The 15,371-nt window shown below is 47.0% G+C and overlaps 1 protein-coding gene across 1 annotated transcript in view; it reads right to left on the bottom strand.

Moving 5' to 3' along the window:
- Positions 1–15,371, bottom strand: part of LOC139374998 (cysteine-rich protein 2) — a 45,208-nt gene that overhangs the window by 3,772 nt on the left and 26,065 nt on the right. Inside the window, exons 3-5 of the mRNA XM_071116326.1 lie at positions 2,255–2,312; positions 540–674; positions 119–187 (exon numbers count right to left, since the gene is read on the bottom strand). Of these exons, the coding sequence (XP_070972427.1) occupies positions 119–187; positions 540–674; positions 2,255–2,312 (262 nt within the window). The remainder of the gene's footprint in view (positions 1–118; positions 188–539; positions 675–2,254; positions 2,313–15,371) is intronic.

Raw genomic sequence — 15,371 nt, 5'->3', positions numbered from 1 at the left:
TTCAAAAGGAAAAGACACACAGGAGGACACGTCACCATGGCAACTGCACGACAGGTCCAGTTGTAATCTAACACCTAACAGTTTATTCTGAGCCTGGTAGTGTGCCATGGCTACTTACCAAAGTAGACCTTCTTGCTGCACCTGGGACACAGGTTGGCCTCACCAGAGAAGGTGGTGATGCTGGAAGCTGTAAAGAAACAGAAGAGTCAGAAAGAGAGTTCACCAGCAGATAGCTACACACACACACACACACACACACACACAGTAGTATAGCCTCTGGTCTGCAACTGTGGGAAAATGCAGTGTGAACAGCTTGAGAAAGTCCACTGGGACCATCCCTGGTGTGAGCCTGGCCTGTATAGTAGGTCTCATCACTGAGTCAGCAGGAAGACCAAGTCTACTTCCCCTTTCTATCAAACTCAGATCTGTAGGCAGCTACTTTCACTATTTCACAACTTTTCCCATGTCTTCAGTTACATATGTGGACACATACACATGCATGCGTGAAAGAACGTGCACACACACACACTAGCATGTACCTTTGACAGGTGCCCTGGGTGCAAACACTTTCTTCTCCTCAGCAGGCTTGGGGGGGGCGTTCAAGTCAGTAGAGGCTAGGTTATTGCTGACGGGGGCTTCATACACATAGGACCCTGCTCCGCCAATGTTCACACCTTCAGTGGTCATAGGGTAGAGAGAAGTCAGAGTTTAGATTCAGACCAGTTTGGACACACCTACTAATTCAAGGGTTTTTCTTTATTTTGTACTATTTTCTAAATGGTAAAATAATAGTGAAGACATCAAAACTATGAAAAAAATACAGATAGAATCATGTAGTAACCAAAAAAGTGATAAACAAATCAAAATATTATTTATATTTGAGGTTCTTCAAAGTAGCCACCCTTTGCCTTGATGACAGCTTTACACACGCTTGGCATTCTCTCAACCAGCTTCATGAGGTAGTCATTTACAGCCAGCAATTACAGCCTTGCAGACCTTTGGCATTTTAGTTGTCAATTTGTTGAGGTAATCTGAAGAGATTTCACCCCATGCTTCCTGAAGCATCTCCCACAAGTTGGATTGGCTTGATAGGCACTTCTTAGGTACCATAAAGGTCAGGCTGCTCCCACAACAGCTCAATAGGGTTGAGATCGGGTGACTGCTGGCCACTCCATTATAGACAGAATACCAGCTGACTGCTTCTTCCCTAAATAGTTATTGCATAGTTTGGAGCTGTGCTTTGGGTCATTGTCCTGTTGTAGGAGGAAATTGGTTCCAATTAAGTGCCTTCCACAGGGTATGGTATGGCGTTGCAAAATGGAGTGATAGCCTTCCTTCTTCAAGATCCCTTTTACCCTGTACAAATCTCCAACTTTACCACCACCAAAGCACCCCCAGACCATCACATTGCCTCCACCATGCTTGACATTTGGCGTCAAGCACTCTTCCAGCGTCTTTTCATTTTTTCTGCGTCTCACGAATGTTCTTCTTTGTGATCCGAACACCTCAAACTTAGATTTGTCTGTCCATAACACATTTTTCCAATCTTCCTCTGTCCAGTGTCTGTGTTCTTTTGCCCATCTTAATCTTTTCATTTTATTGGCCAGTCTGAGATATGGCTTTTTCTTTGCAACTGCCTAGACGGCCAGCATCCCGGAGTTGCCTCTTCACTGTTGACATTGAGACTGGTGCTTTGCGGGTACTATTTAATGAAGCTGCCAGTTGAGGACTTGTAAGGCGTCTGTTTCTGAAACTAGACACTCTAATATACTTGTCCTCTTGCTCAGTTGTGCACTGGGGCCTCCCACTCCTTTTTCTATTCTGGTTAGAGCCAGTTTGCGCTGTTCTGTGAAGGGAGTAGCACAAAGCGTTGTACGAGATCTTCAGTTTCTTGGCAATTTCTCACATGAAATAGCCTTCATTTCTCAGAACAAGAATAGACAACTTTTAACAATTTCAACTGAAAACTTGAAGAACAGTGCAGATGCAAAGTTTGGTAACAGAATGACGGTTTGCGTTGTTTGTGCCGTCATTCTGTTACCAAACTTTGCGTCCGCACTGTTCTTCAAGTTTTCAGTTGAAATTGTTAAAAGTTGTCCTTGTGCATAGAGTTGTATAGTTTGTTAAACTTTGCAAACATTGTTTTTGGTATGACATACACTTTAAAGTGAAACATTTGAGCATCATTCTGTTACCATGGAATTGCCATCCTGATCTAATGTATGCCTTATGACAATAGTAAGATGTACTTCACCTTTTGGTCCAAAGAGGGCAGCATAGCATGGTTTGTGGCAGAAGGGCTTCCCATCATGCTGTAGACAGGGAATAAAGAGAAGAAGAATGACTGACGGTGAGTAAATGACATTTATAAGCCCAAACCTCACAAGACTGACAATCATAGCTTGGCAATTTCCATCTTCTAGCCAGACTCATGCATCTTTGGAAAAAAAGGTTATTGGATTGTGTGTGCGTGTGTGTAGGAGAGAGACAGAGAAGAAAAAAAACACCACAGCCTCCTGAGAAAGAGAAAGGGAGAAAGAAAGTCAGTCTGGCTTGATCTCCATTTTCTAATGTGTCACAATGTTCCAGCCCAGGTATCAGTTGGGGTTGTAAACAGGAGACCCGTACTGTTGATTAATCAAACACCTCACATCAGGGTCCTATTCAGTAGGTGGAAATCATTCGGAAACGTACTGAACATGACCCAGTATTAGGGCTGCAAAATGCTGGTAACTTTCCCCAAATTCCCAGGCTTCCCAGAAATCCTGGTTGGAGGATTCCGGATTTCCTGTTTATTCCCTCATGATTCCAGGAGTTCTAAACAGGATCCCCCCCCCCAAAAAAATTGTGAAAGCTACCAGATTTTTGCAACCCTACCCAGGATAGGTGAGCGAGTATGGGCCTTGTAGGATGACAGAGGTCAGTCGAAGGCTTAGAGATGGGTCTGTTAGGACCCTATGTCCCTCCTAATGCATGCTGGGATGATGGTGGTCATGTAATAAATAGTTGTCAGTGGTCATATCAAATGGTCATGCAACAGCATGGACAGGCAGCAGAGGGATCAGGGCCTGGGCCAGAGAGAAGACATCCAGTCCAGAGCTCTTTCCTAACTAATCTTTCCGCCATTCCTCAATTTCTCTCCTTGACGCCTCGAAAAAATGGATTGGAGAAAAAGGTCAAAAAAGGTCTCCTCTAATACAGTGAGTAGGACGGGAAGAGAGAGGATGAATTGAGATACAGCCAAAGTTGACAGGCAGAGGGGGATGAAGCAGGCTATGGTACCAACGCCACAGCACAAGGCCACGTGCCAATACCGACTGTGGGAACAAACTGCTTTAGTCGCACAATCCCTTCACACCCACGTGGCATCTTATTCTACTCAGAAACCCAGAGTAGAAAACAGCCTGTTTCTCTTCTCAACTATCTATAATGTATTACCCATGACAGGAAGTACATGTAGCGCTGTAACAGGAGCTAGAAACAGACAGGCAGACACAACGTGTGTGTGTTAGACAGACACAGATCCGCAGGGGTTGTAACATCTATGGGGCCTATACAGTAAAAGTTCTGGTAATATTAGTCTCTCTCTTTCTGACTAATAGGCACTGATGAGTTTGTCAGGAGGGAACGTCCAGCACACAGGGCTTCATTGTGTCCACTAGACAGCTCTGGTCCCCTCACAGTTCTGGTTGTATTTCCCTACAGCAGGACCAGTAGGACCTGAAAGATGGATTACCCAGCCCAGTGTGTGGTTATAATTCACTGCAGTATGAGTACCCTAAATATGGATCAACTATCCCAGTCCAGAGCCCAGCCCACTCACTTCCCAGACACAAAAACGAGGAGACATTCGCCTTTCCAATTTTCCCACATCCATTTCTGCCTCATGCACCTATTAATGATGTTACTTCTGTAACGATTTTCTTCCGTTGAAGGAGAAGAGGACCAAAATGCAGCGCGGTTAGTGTTTAACATGTTTAATAAGGACAATAAACGTGAACACTACAAAATACAAAACAACAAATGTGAAAAAAACGAAACAGTCCTATCTGGTGCATAGACACATAGACACAAAGACAGAAGACAACCACCCACAAAATACCCAAAGAACATGGCTGCCTAAATATGGCTCCCAATCAGAGACAACGATAAACACTTGCCTCTAATTGAGAACCAATCTAGGCAACCATAGACTTACATAATCACCTAGACTAGAAAACACCCCATAAACATACAAAACCCCTAGACCAGACAAAACACATAAATCCCCCATGTCACACCCTGACCTAACCAAAATAATACAGAAAACAAAGATAACTAAGGCCAGGGCATGACAGTACCCCCCCCCCAAAGGTGCGGACTCCCGGCCGCACACCTAAATCCATAGGGGAAGGTCTGGGTGGGCGTATGTCCACGGTGGCAGCTCTGGCGCGGGACGTGGACCCCACTCCACCATAGTCTTTATCCACTTTAGTCTCTTCCTAGGAACGGCAACCTTAGCCGTCGACCTTGGACTGGCAACCATACTAAAAAGGGCCCCACTGGACTAAACAAACTCCTCAGGACTGAGGGGCAGCTCCGGACCGAGGGGTAGCTCAGGACCGAGGAGCAGCTCAGGACCGAGGGGCAGCTCAGGACCGAGGGGCAGCTCAGGACGGAGGGGCAGCTCAGGACCGAGGGGCAGCTCAGGACCGAGGGGTAGCTCAGGACCGAGGGGTAGCTCAGGACCGAGGGGTAGCTCAGGACCGAGAGGTAGCTCAGGCTGGTTGACGGCTCTGGCAGCTCCTGGCTGACTGACGGCTCTGGCAGCACCTGGCTGACTGACGGTTCTGGCAGCTCCTGGCTGACTGACGGATCTGGCAGATCCTGGCTGACTGACGGATCTGGCAGATCCTGGCTGACTGACGGATCTGGCAGATCCTGGCTGACTGGCGGCTCCTTGCAGACTGGCGGCTCCCTGCAGACTGGTGGCTCTGGCGGCTCCTTGCAGACTGGCGGCTCCTTGCAGACTGGCGGCTCCTTTCAGACTAGCAGCTCTGGCGGCTCCTGGCTGACTGGGGGCTCCTTGCAGACTGGCGGCTCCTTGCAGACTGGCGGCTCCTTGCAGACTGGCGGCTCTGGCGGCTCCTTGCAGACTGCCTGCTCTGGCGGCTCCTTGCAGACTGGCGGCTCAGGACAGGCGGGAGACTCTAGCAGCTCTGGGCAGGCGGGAGACTCTAGCAGCTCTGGGCAGGCGGGAGACTCTAGCAGCCGTGGGCAGGCGGGAGACTCTAGCAGCCGTGGGCAGGCGGGAGACTCTAGCAGCCCTGGGCAGGCAGGAGACTCTAGAAGCCCTGGGCAGGCGGGAGACTCTAGCAGCCCTGGGCAGGCGGGAGACTCTAGCAGCCCTGGGCAGGCGGGAGACTCTAGCAGCCCAGGGCAGGCGGGAGACTCTAGCAGCTCTGGACAGGCGGGAGACTCTAGCAGCTCTGGACAGGCGGGAGACTCTAGCAGCTCTGGACAGGCGGCAGACTCTAGCAGCTCTGGACAGGCGGCAGACTCTAGCAGCTCTGGACATGCGGGAGACTCTAGCAGCTCTGGACAGGCGGGAGCACCTGTAGACAAAGGGCGGAGAGAAAGCCTGGTGCGGGGGGCTGCCACCGGAGGGCTGGTGCGTGGAGGTGGCACTGGATGGACGGGACCGTGAAGGCGTACTGGAGATCTTGAGAGCAGGGCTGGCACCATCCACCCTGGCTGGATCTTCACCCTAGCCGGCAGATGTGGGGAGCTGGGATGTAGCGCACCGAGCTAAGCACGCGTACTGGGGACACCGTGCGTTCCACCGCATAACACGGTGCCTGACCAGTACAACGCCCGCCACGGGTAGCACGGCTAGGAGCACTGTAGTGCTGAGCTGGCACAGGACGTGCAGGGCTAGGGAGGTGCACAGGAGGTTAACCAGTCGGCTAGCGTGCACCTCAGGACGAGTGCCGTGTAATACTGCGCCAAACCGACAGCTCTCTCTCTTCACTCTCCTCCAATTTTATCAACAACTCCTCGAATGTCTCATAATCTCCCCTCCATTCACTCTCCTCCAATTTGTCCAATAACTCCTCCACACTCTCAGACGCACACCACAACTTCGCCGACTGCTCTGATTCCATCCTTGGCTCCTCATGGTAAACAGGGGGAGTTGGCTCAGGTCTGACTCCTGACTCTGCCACACTTTCCCTGTGCCCCTCCCAACATTTTTGGGGCTGTCTCTCGGGCTTCCATCCGCGCCGCCGTGCTGCCTCCTCATACCAGCGCCTCTCCGCCTTCGCTGCCTCCAGCTCTTCTTTGGGGCGGCGATAATCTCCTGGCTGTGCCCAGGGTCCTTTCCCGTCTAGGATCGCCTCTCAAGTCCATTTCTCTAAATAGTGCTGCCTCTCCTGCTACTGCTGCTGCTGCTGCCTCTCCTGCTGCTGCCTGTTACCACGCCGCTTGGCCCTATTGTGGTGGGTGGTTCTGTAACGGTTTTCTTCCGTTGAAGGAGAGGAGGACCAAAATGCAGCGTGTTTAGTGTTCAACATGTTTAATAAGGACAATAAACGTGAACACTACAAAATACAAAACAACAAATAGGAAAAAAAACGAAACAGTCCTATCTGGTGCATAGACACAAAGACAGAAGACAACCACCCACAAAATACCCAAAGAACATGGCTGCCTAAATATGGCTCCCAATCAGAGACTAGGCAACCATAGACTTACATAATCACCTAGACCTGAAAACACCCCATAAACATACAAAACCCGTAGACCAGACAAAAACACATAAATCCCCCATGTCACACCCTGACCTAACCAAAATAATACAGAAAACAAAGATAACTAAGGCCAGGGCGTGACAACTTCTATGACCAGAGAAAGTTAAATATTCCTCTATATTATAAAAGACAAGCCGCTTATAATAACAACGCAAACTTATGGAAACACTTTGCTACACTCATTAATTGCAGCTGCAGTGCTGGTTGAAGTGTGACTGGAAATAGGGAGAATGCACACTTTATGGCTTATAAAAGTGCTGATCAAATTATTGACCGTGCTGAATAAGGGCTCCCGAGTGGCACAGCGGTCTAAAGCACTGCATCTCAGTGCTAGAGGCATAACTACGGACCCTGGTTCAATTCCAGGCTGTATCACAACCGGTCGTGATTGGGAGTCCCATAGGGCAGCGCACAATTGGCCCAGCATCGTCCGGGTTTGGCCAGGGTAGGCCGCCATTGTAAATAAGAATTTGTTCTTAACTGACTTGCCTAGTTAAAAAAAGGCCCCATGTTAACTGATGCGCCTCATGCAATGGAATGTATTTTAAGTAATGTCAGTTGAGTTGAATCAACTAACCACCATGGGTACACTTCCTGCTTTTACTTCCTCCTTTTGCTTCCTGCTTTGCTCCTATTAGTAGAATCGCAATGGCCGCCCATTATGCCATCATTGACATGAATTGAGACACCAGTTCTATTCATTCTATTTCTATGGCAGCACATGCAGTCAGGAGTGGAGGAGAGGAGAAAATTACCGTGTTTCTTTTTTCGCTATCCGAACGGTTATTACGGTGACTGCAATCATTTGGCTGGCCAACTAACGCCATCCAAAATCCATGACCGTCACAGCCCTAGTCTTTCCCTGACTCCGAATCTGATCTCATACAGCCCCCTTCCTCGTGAGACACACACACACACACACACACACACACACACACACACACACACACACACACACACACACACACACACACACACACACACAGACACACACACCACCACCGCTCATCCTGCTCCCTTGGCCTTTGCGTGGTAAGACCCAGGCCCATTATCAACTGTATACCTGTATCAGGACCCATGGTGAGGGGGATTAGTACAGACATGATCTTGGAAGGTTCTCTGTGTGTAGTAACAGAGTTATGCATAATGTGTACTATGGAGGCTTGCTAAAGGCTTCTTTCTGTATGCTTCAGTTGGCTGGTGGCTAGCCGAACTCGCATACTCCCTTAAAAAAAAGACCTTCACTTAAAAAAAAGAGAAAAAGATGCAACAGCCTGTTTGTCCATCTTGAGGCGCCATAGCCAGTATACAATTCCACAAAATAGTCAGAATTAATTTAAGATATTGCAGTATTTCCCAAGTGAAAAAATGTGCGTGAAATCAAGTCGTCTCTCAAATGGCAAGAATCACTACTGTTGACCAATGACCAACGAAGGGGTGTAGACTTCAGCTCTGAACTTCAGCTTGCCTTGAAAAAAAGTATCAGTGTGCACGAACAGCTGAAAAAAAACTTACAGAAGACCAAAACAAACAAAAACATTACAATATGTCGTCATAACAAATGCACAAACTGTTTATTACGGTTTCGAATGGGAAGTATGCTGATGACCTTATGACTCTGCCATCCATGGAGCCCCAGGGGGCAGTGGTGCCATCTCCCCCATCGTTATTCCCCTGTCCTCTGCTTATAGAGACCCTGACCTCTGCTATACTGTGCCTGGGATCTCCTCACAGCACACGGACTACATTCCTTGTTTTTTCTTATAGTACACTACTAACCCCCCCCACTCCATCTCTGAACCATCCCTTCAGTTCCATGATGATGGGGTACAGACTTTTCCGACCACAGCCATGCACTCACCATGGCAATGTAGCCTAGCCTAAGGCTGCTGGTTGGATTTGGGATGTGCTGTCAATGGAGAGGATGGACTAGAGTACATCTAATCATGTGTGTCTGATCTGCTGCCTGTCCATGGAGTGGAGGGCGGACAACAACAACCCAGGCCAGTATTGCCAACATCTACTAGTAGTCTGGTCCCAGATCTGTTTGTGCTGTATTGGAGTTGGTTAAAGCCTGGTCCCAGGTCTGTTTGTGCTGTATTGGAGTTGGTTAAAGCCTGGTCCCAGATCTGTTTGTGCTGTATTGGAGTTGGTTAAAGTCTGGTCCCAGATCTGTTTGTGCTGTATTGGAGTTGGTTAAAGCCTGGTCCCAGATCTGTTTGTGCTGTATTGGAGTTGGATAAAGCCTGGTCCCAGATCTGTTTGTGCTGTATTGGAGTTGGATAAAGCCTGGTCCCAGATCTGTTTGTGCTGTATTGTAGTTGGTTAAAGCCTGGTCCCAGATCTGTTTGTGCTGTATTGGATTTGGTTATTGTGTGGTCCCAGATATATTTACAGTATATTGTACAACCAGATCTGGGACAAGGCTTATCTACTGGGGTCTGGAGGGAAATTGTGGAGAGGACATGGAGAAAGAACATTTATATGATGTAATGATGAGAGAGAGATGAAACAACCCAGGCTAGGACTGCATCTAGTATCTACTGACGACTGGCTAGCGTCTGGTCTGAGCTGGGTGGGGAATAGCTTGTGTGATTTTGTGTCATATAAAGCTGCAGAATTCACATCCTTCTTTCCTTCCTGGCTGTTTCACACTGACATAACCGATATCAAATCAAATGTTATCTGTCACATACGCCGACTACCGTGAAATGCTTACTTACAAGCCCTTAACCAACAATGCAGTTCAAGAAAGTGTTAAGTAAAAAGTAACACAATAAAATTACATAACAATAACAAGGCTATATACAGGGGGTACTGGTACCCAGTCAATGTGCGGGGGTAATTTGAGATAATTTGTACAGGTAGGGGTAAAGTGACTATGCATAGGTAATAAACAATGAGTAGCGGCTATGTAAAAACAAATGGGGTGGGGGGGGTGGGTCAATGTAAATAGTCCAGGTGGCCATTTGATTAATTGTTCAACAGTCTTATGGCTTGAGGGTAGAAGCTGTTAAGGAGCCTTTTGGACCTAGACTTGGTGCTCCGGTACCGCTTGCCGTGCTGTAGCAGAGAGAACAGTCTATGACTTGGGTGACTGAAGTCCTTTGACATTTTTTTGGGCCTTCTTCTGACACTGCCTAGTATATATAAGTCCTGGATGGCAGGAAGCTTGGCTCCAGTGATGTATTGGGCCGTACACACTACCCTCTGTATTGCCTTACAGTCGGATGCCAAGCAGTTGCCATACCAGGCGGTGAGAAGGCACTGGGAATGTGATGAAAGAAGTTAAAGCTGAAATAAAGCAATCATTCTCTCTATATTATTTCACATTCTTAAAATAAAGTGGTGATCCTAACTGACCTAAGACAGGGAATTTTTACTAGGATTGAATGTCAGGAATCATGAAAAACTGAGTTTAAATGTATTTGGCAAAGGTGTATGTAAACTTCCGACTTCAACTGTAGATGACAACTCTCTTGGTAAATAATGCGGTGTACAGCTTATGATAAGGCACTCTACCTCAGGCGAGCAATACTTACTTTATATGAGACATCGCACACCAGCAGTTATTGACAAATAGACACACACCATACCCTTCGCCTTACCAGACATAGCTGCTCTGTCCTGCCGATGCACGGAAAACCCAGCCAGCTCTATATTATCCGTGCCGTCATTCAGCCGCGACTCAGTGAAACACAAGATATCATAGTGTTTAATGTCCCGTTGGTAGGCCAGTCTCGATCATAGATCATCCAGTTTGTTTTCCAGTGATTGCACGTTGGCCAATAGAACCGACCTTCTCCCTCTGTATCTCCGCCTTTTCTTCACGTGAATGGCAGGGATTTGGGCTTGGTCTCCGGAAAGCAGTATATTCTTTGCGTAGGACTCATTAAAGAACATATCTTCGTCCAGTTCGAGGTCAGTAATCGCTGTTCTGATGTCCAGAAGCTCTTTTCGGTCATAAGAGACGGTAGCATCAACTTTATGTAAAAAATAAGCTACAAACCATGAGAAAAAAATAACAAAATAGCACAGTTGTTAAGGAGCCCATAAAACGGCACCCATCCCCTCCAGCGCCATTATAAACTCAGCAAAAAAAGAAACGTTCTATTTTCAGGACTTCACAGATCTTCATTGTAAAGGGTTTAAACACCGTTTCCCATGCTTGTTCAATGAACCATAAACAATTAAATGAACATGCACCTGTGGAACGGTCGTTAAGACACTAACAGCTTACAGACGGTAGGCAATTATGGTCACAGTTATGAAAACGTAGAACACTAAAGAGGCCTTTCTACTGACTCTGAAAAACACCAAGAGAAAGATGCCCAGGGTCCCTGCTCATCTGCGTGAACGTGCCATAGGCATGCTGCAAGGAGGCATGAGGACTGCAGATGTGGCCAGGGCAATAAATTGCAATGTCCGTACTGTGAGACGCCTAAGACAGCGCTACAGGGAGACAGGATGGACAGCTGATCGTCCTTGCAGTGGCAGACCACGTGTAACAACACCTGCACAGGATTGGTACATCCGAACATCACACCTGTGACACAGGCACAGGATGGCAACAACAACTGCCTCCATTAGTTCTCAGACTGTCCGCAATAGGGTGAGAGAGGCTGGACTGAGGGCTTGTAGGCCTGATGTAAGGCAGGTTCTCACCAGACATCACCGGCAACAACGTTGCCTATGGGCACAAACCCACCGTCGCTGGACCAGACAGGACTGGCAAAAAGTGCTCTTCACTGACGAGCCGCGGTTTTGTCTCACCAGGGGTGATGGTCGGATTCGTGCTCATCGTCGAAGGAATGAGCGTTACACCGAGGCCTGTACTCTGGAGCGGGATCGATTTGGAGGTGGAAGGTCAGTCATGGTCTGGGGCAGTGTGTCACAGCATCAGACTGAGCTGGTTGTCATTGCAGGCAATCTCAACACTGTGCGTTACAGGGAAGACATCCTCCTCCCTCATGTGGTACCCTTCCTGCAGGCTCATCCTGACATGACCCTCCAGCATGACAATACCACCAACCATACTGCTCGTTCTGTGCGTGATTTCCTGCAAGACAGGAATGTCAGTGTTCTGCCATGGCCAGCGAAGTGCCCGGATCTCAATCCCATTGAGCACATCTGGGACCAGTTAGATCGGAGGGTGATGGCTAGGGCCATTCCCCCTAGAAATGTCTGGGAACTTGCAGGTGCCTTGGTGGAAGAGTTGGGTAACATCTCACAGCAAGAACTGGAAAAACTGGTGCAGTCCATGAGGAGGAGATGCACTGCAGTACTTAATGCAGATGGTGGCCACAACCAGATACTGACTGTTACTTTTGACCCCCCACCTTTGTTCAGGGACACATTATTAAATTTCTGTTAGTCACATGTCTGTGGAACTTGTTCAGTTTATGTCTCAGTTGTTGAATCTTGTTATGTTCATACAAATATTTACACATGTTAAGTTTGCTGAAAATAAACGCAGTTGGAAGTGAGAGGGCGTTTCTTTTTTTGCTGAGTTTATTTGAGGGATGACTGAAGGGGATATTCAGTCTTCATGTACAGACAAGGTGGAAATAGAATGGTTGATTGCTAGGTCATGAAAAAGGCTGCATGTACACCTCTCCTTCCTTTCTGTTCTGATCCAGGCCCAGGGACCAGTGCTGAGTCATACTGAGTCATACTAAGAGTGTATGGAGGAGATATGAGAGGACTGGCGGTGATATATTGTATTCATTATAAAACACAGACATGGTGAAAATAGAACGGCTGACTCATTGAATGAAATAGAACAGTTTTATAATATATTGTACTGGTATTTCTATGGGCTGGCTGGCTAGGTCATGAAGTCACAGCTAACCTTCAGCAAGGACACAGGCAGCACATCTACAGAGTACAGCTGTAGGCTAAGCTCTAGGCCTATAGAACGGTGATGGTAATGCCGTCTTGAGAGCTACTCATCTACAGTTGAAGTCGGAAGTTCACATACACTTAGGTTGGAGTCATTAAAACTCGTTTTTCAACCACTCCACAAATTTCTTTGTAACAAACAATAGGTTTGGCAAGTCGGTTAGGACATCTACTCTATGCATGACAAGTAGTTTTACCAACAATTGTTTACAGACAGATTATTTCACATCACAATTCCAGTGGGTGAGATGTTTACATACACTAAGTTGACTGTGCCTTTAAACAGCTTGGAAAATTCCAGAAAATGATGTGTTGACTTTAGAAGCTTCTGATAGGCTAATTAACATAATTAGAGTCAATTGGAGGTGTACCTGTGGATGTATTTCAAGGCCTACCTTCAAACACAGTGCCTCTTTGCTTGACATAATGGGAAAATCAAAAGAAATCAGCCAAAAAATTGTAAACCTCCACAAGTCTGGTTCATCCTTGGGAGCAATTTCCAAACGCCTGAAGGTACCACGTTCATCTGTACAAACAATAGTACGCAAGTATAAACACCATGGAACCACACAGCCGTTATACCGCTCAGGAAGGAGACGCATTCTGTCTCCTAGAGATGAACGTACTTTGATGCGAAAAGTGCAAATCAATCCCAGAACAACAGCAAAGGACCTTGTAAAGATGCTGGAGGAAACAGGTACAGAAGTATCTATATCCAAAGTAAAACGAGTCCTTTATTTTTACCTTTATTTAACCAGGTAGGCAAGTTGAGAACAAGTTCTCATTTACAATTGCGACCTGGCCAAGATAAAGCAAAGCAGTTCGACACATACAACGACACAGCGACACATGGAGTAAAACAAACATACAGTCAATAATACAGTATAAACAAGTCTATAACGATGTGAGCAAATGAGGTGAGATAAGGGAGGTAGAGGCAAAAAAAAGGCCACGGTGGCAAAGTAAATACAATATAGCAAGTAAAACACTGGAATGGTAGATTTGCAGTGGAAGAATGTGCAAAGTAGAAATACAAATAATGGGGTGCAAAGGAGCAAAATAAATAAATAAATAAAATAAATACAGTAGGGAAAGAGGTAGTTGTTTGGGCTAAATTATAGGTGGGCTATGTGCAGGTGCAGTAATCTGTGAGCTGCTCTGAGAGTTGGTGCTTAAAGCTAGTGAGGGAGATAAGTGTTTCCAGTTTCAGAGATTTTTGTAGTTCGTTCCAGTCATTGGCAGCAGAGAACTGGAAGAAGAGGCGGCCAAAGGAAGAATTGGTTTTGGGGGTGACCAGAGAGATATACCTGCTGGGGCGCGTGCTGCAGGTGGGTGATGCTATGGTGACCAGCGAGTTGAGATAAGGGGGGACTTTACCTAGCAGGGTCTTGTAGATGACATGGAGCCAGTGGGTTTGGCGACGAGTATGAAGCGAGGGCCAGCCAACGAGAGCGTACAGGTCGCAATGGTGGGTAGTATATGGGGCTTTGGTGACAAAACGGATTGCACTGTGATAGACTGCATCCAAATTGTTGAGTAGGGTATTGGAGGCTATTTTGTAAATGACATCGCCGAAGTCGAGGATTGGTAGGATGGTCAGTTTTACAAGGGTATGTTTGGCAGCATGAGTGAAGGATGCTTTGTTGCGTAATAGGAAGCCAATTCTAGATTTAACTTTGGATTGGAGATGTTTGATGTGGGTCTGGAAGGAGAATTTACAGTCTAACCAGACACCTAGGTATTTGTAGTTGTCCACGTATTCTAAGTCAGAGCTGTCCAGAGTAGTGATGTTGGACAGGCGGGCAGGTTCAGGCAGCGATCGGTTGAAGAGCATGCATTTAGTTTTACTTGTATTTAAGAGCAATTGGAGGCCACGGAAGGAGAGTTGTATGGCATTGAAGCTTGCCTAGAGGGTTGTTAACACAGTGTCCAAAGAAGGGCCAGAAGTATACAGAATGGTGTCGTCTGCGTAGAGGTGGATCAGAGACACACCAGCAGCAAGAGCGACATCATTGATGTATACAGAGAAGAGAGTCGGTCCAAGAATTGAACCCTGTGGCACCCCCATAGAGACTGCCAGAGGTCCGGACAGCAGACCCTCCGATTTGACACACTGAACTCTATCAGGGAAGTAGTTGGTGAACCAGGCGAGGTAATCATTTGAGAAACCAAGGCTGTCGAGTCTGCCGATGAGGATGTGGTGATTGACAGAGTCAAACGCCTTGGCCAGATCAATGAATACAGCTGCACAGTAATGTTTCTTATCGATGGCAGTTAAGATATCGTTTAGGACCTTGAGCGTGGCTGAGGTGCACCCATGACCAGCTCTGAAACCAGATTGCATAGCAGAGAAGGTATGGTGAGATTCGAAATGGTCGGTAATCTGTTTGTTGACTTGGCTTTCGAAGACCTTAGAAAGGCAAGGTAGGATAGATATAGGTCTGTAGCAGTTTGGGTCAAGAGTGTGTCCCCGTTTGAAGAGGTGGTGACAGTGTTTCCTATCTTCAGTGAGGTGGGCAGCTGGGAGGAGGTGTTCTTATTCTCCATGGACTTTGCAGTGTCCCAGAACTTTTTTGAGTTAGTGTTGCAGGAAGCAAATTTCTGCTTGAAAAAGCTAGCCTTGGCTTTTCTAACTGCCTGTGTATAATGGTTTCTAGCTTCCCTGAACAGCTGCATATCACG

This window comes from Oncorhynchus clarkii, chromosome 19 (genome assembly GCF_045791955.1).
Source record: "Oncorhynchus clarkii lewisi isolate Uvic-CL-2024 chromosome 19, UVic_Ocla_1.0, whole genome shotgun sequence".
Classification (NCBI taxonomy): domain Eukaryota; kingdom Metazoa; phylum Chordata; class Actinopteri; order Salmoniformes; family Salmonidae; genus Oncorhynchus; species Oncorhynchus clarkii.
The sequence above is the reverse complement of the archived record's forward strand: the minus strand, read 5'-3'. Positions and strand labels throughout refer to the sequence as shown.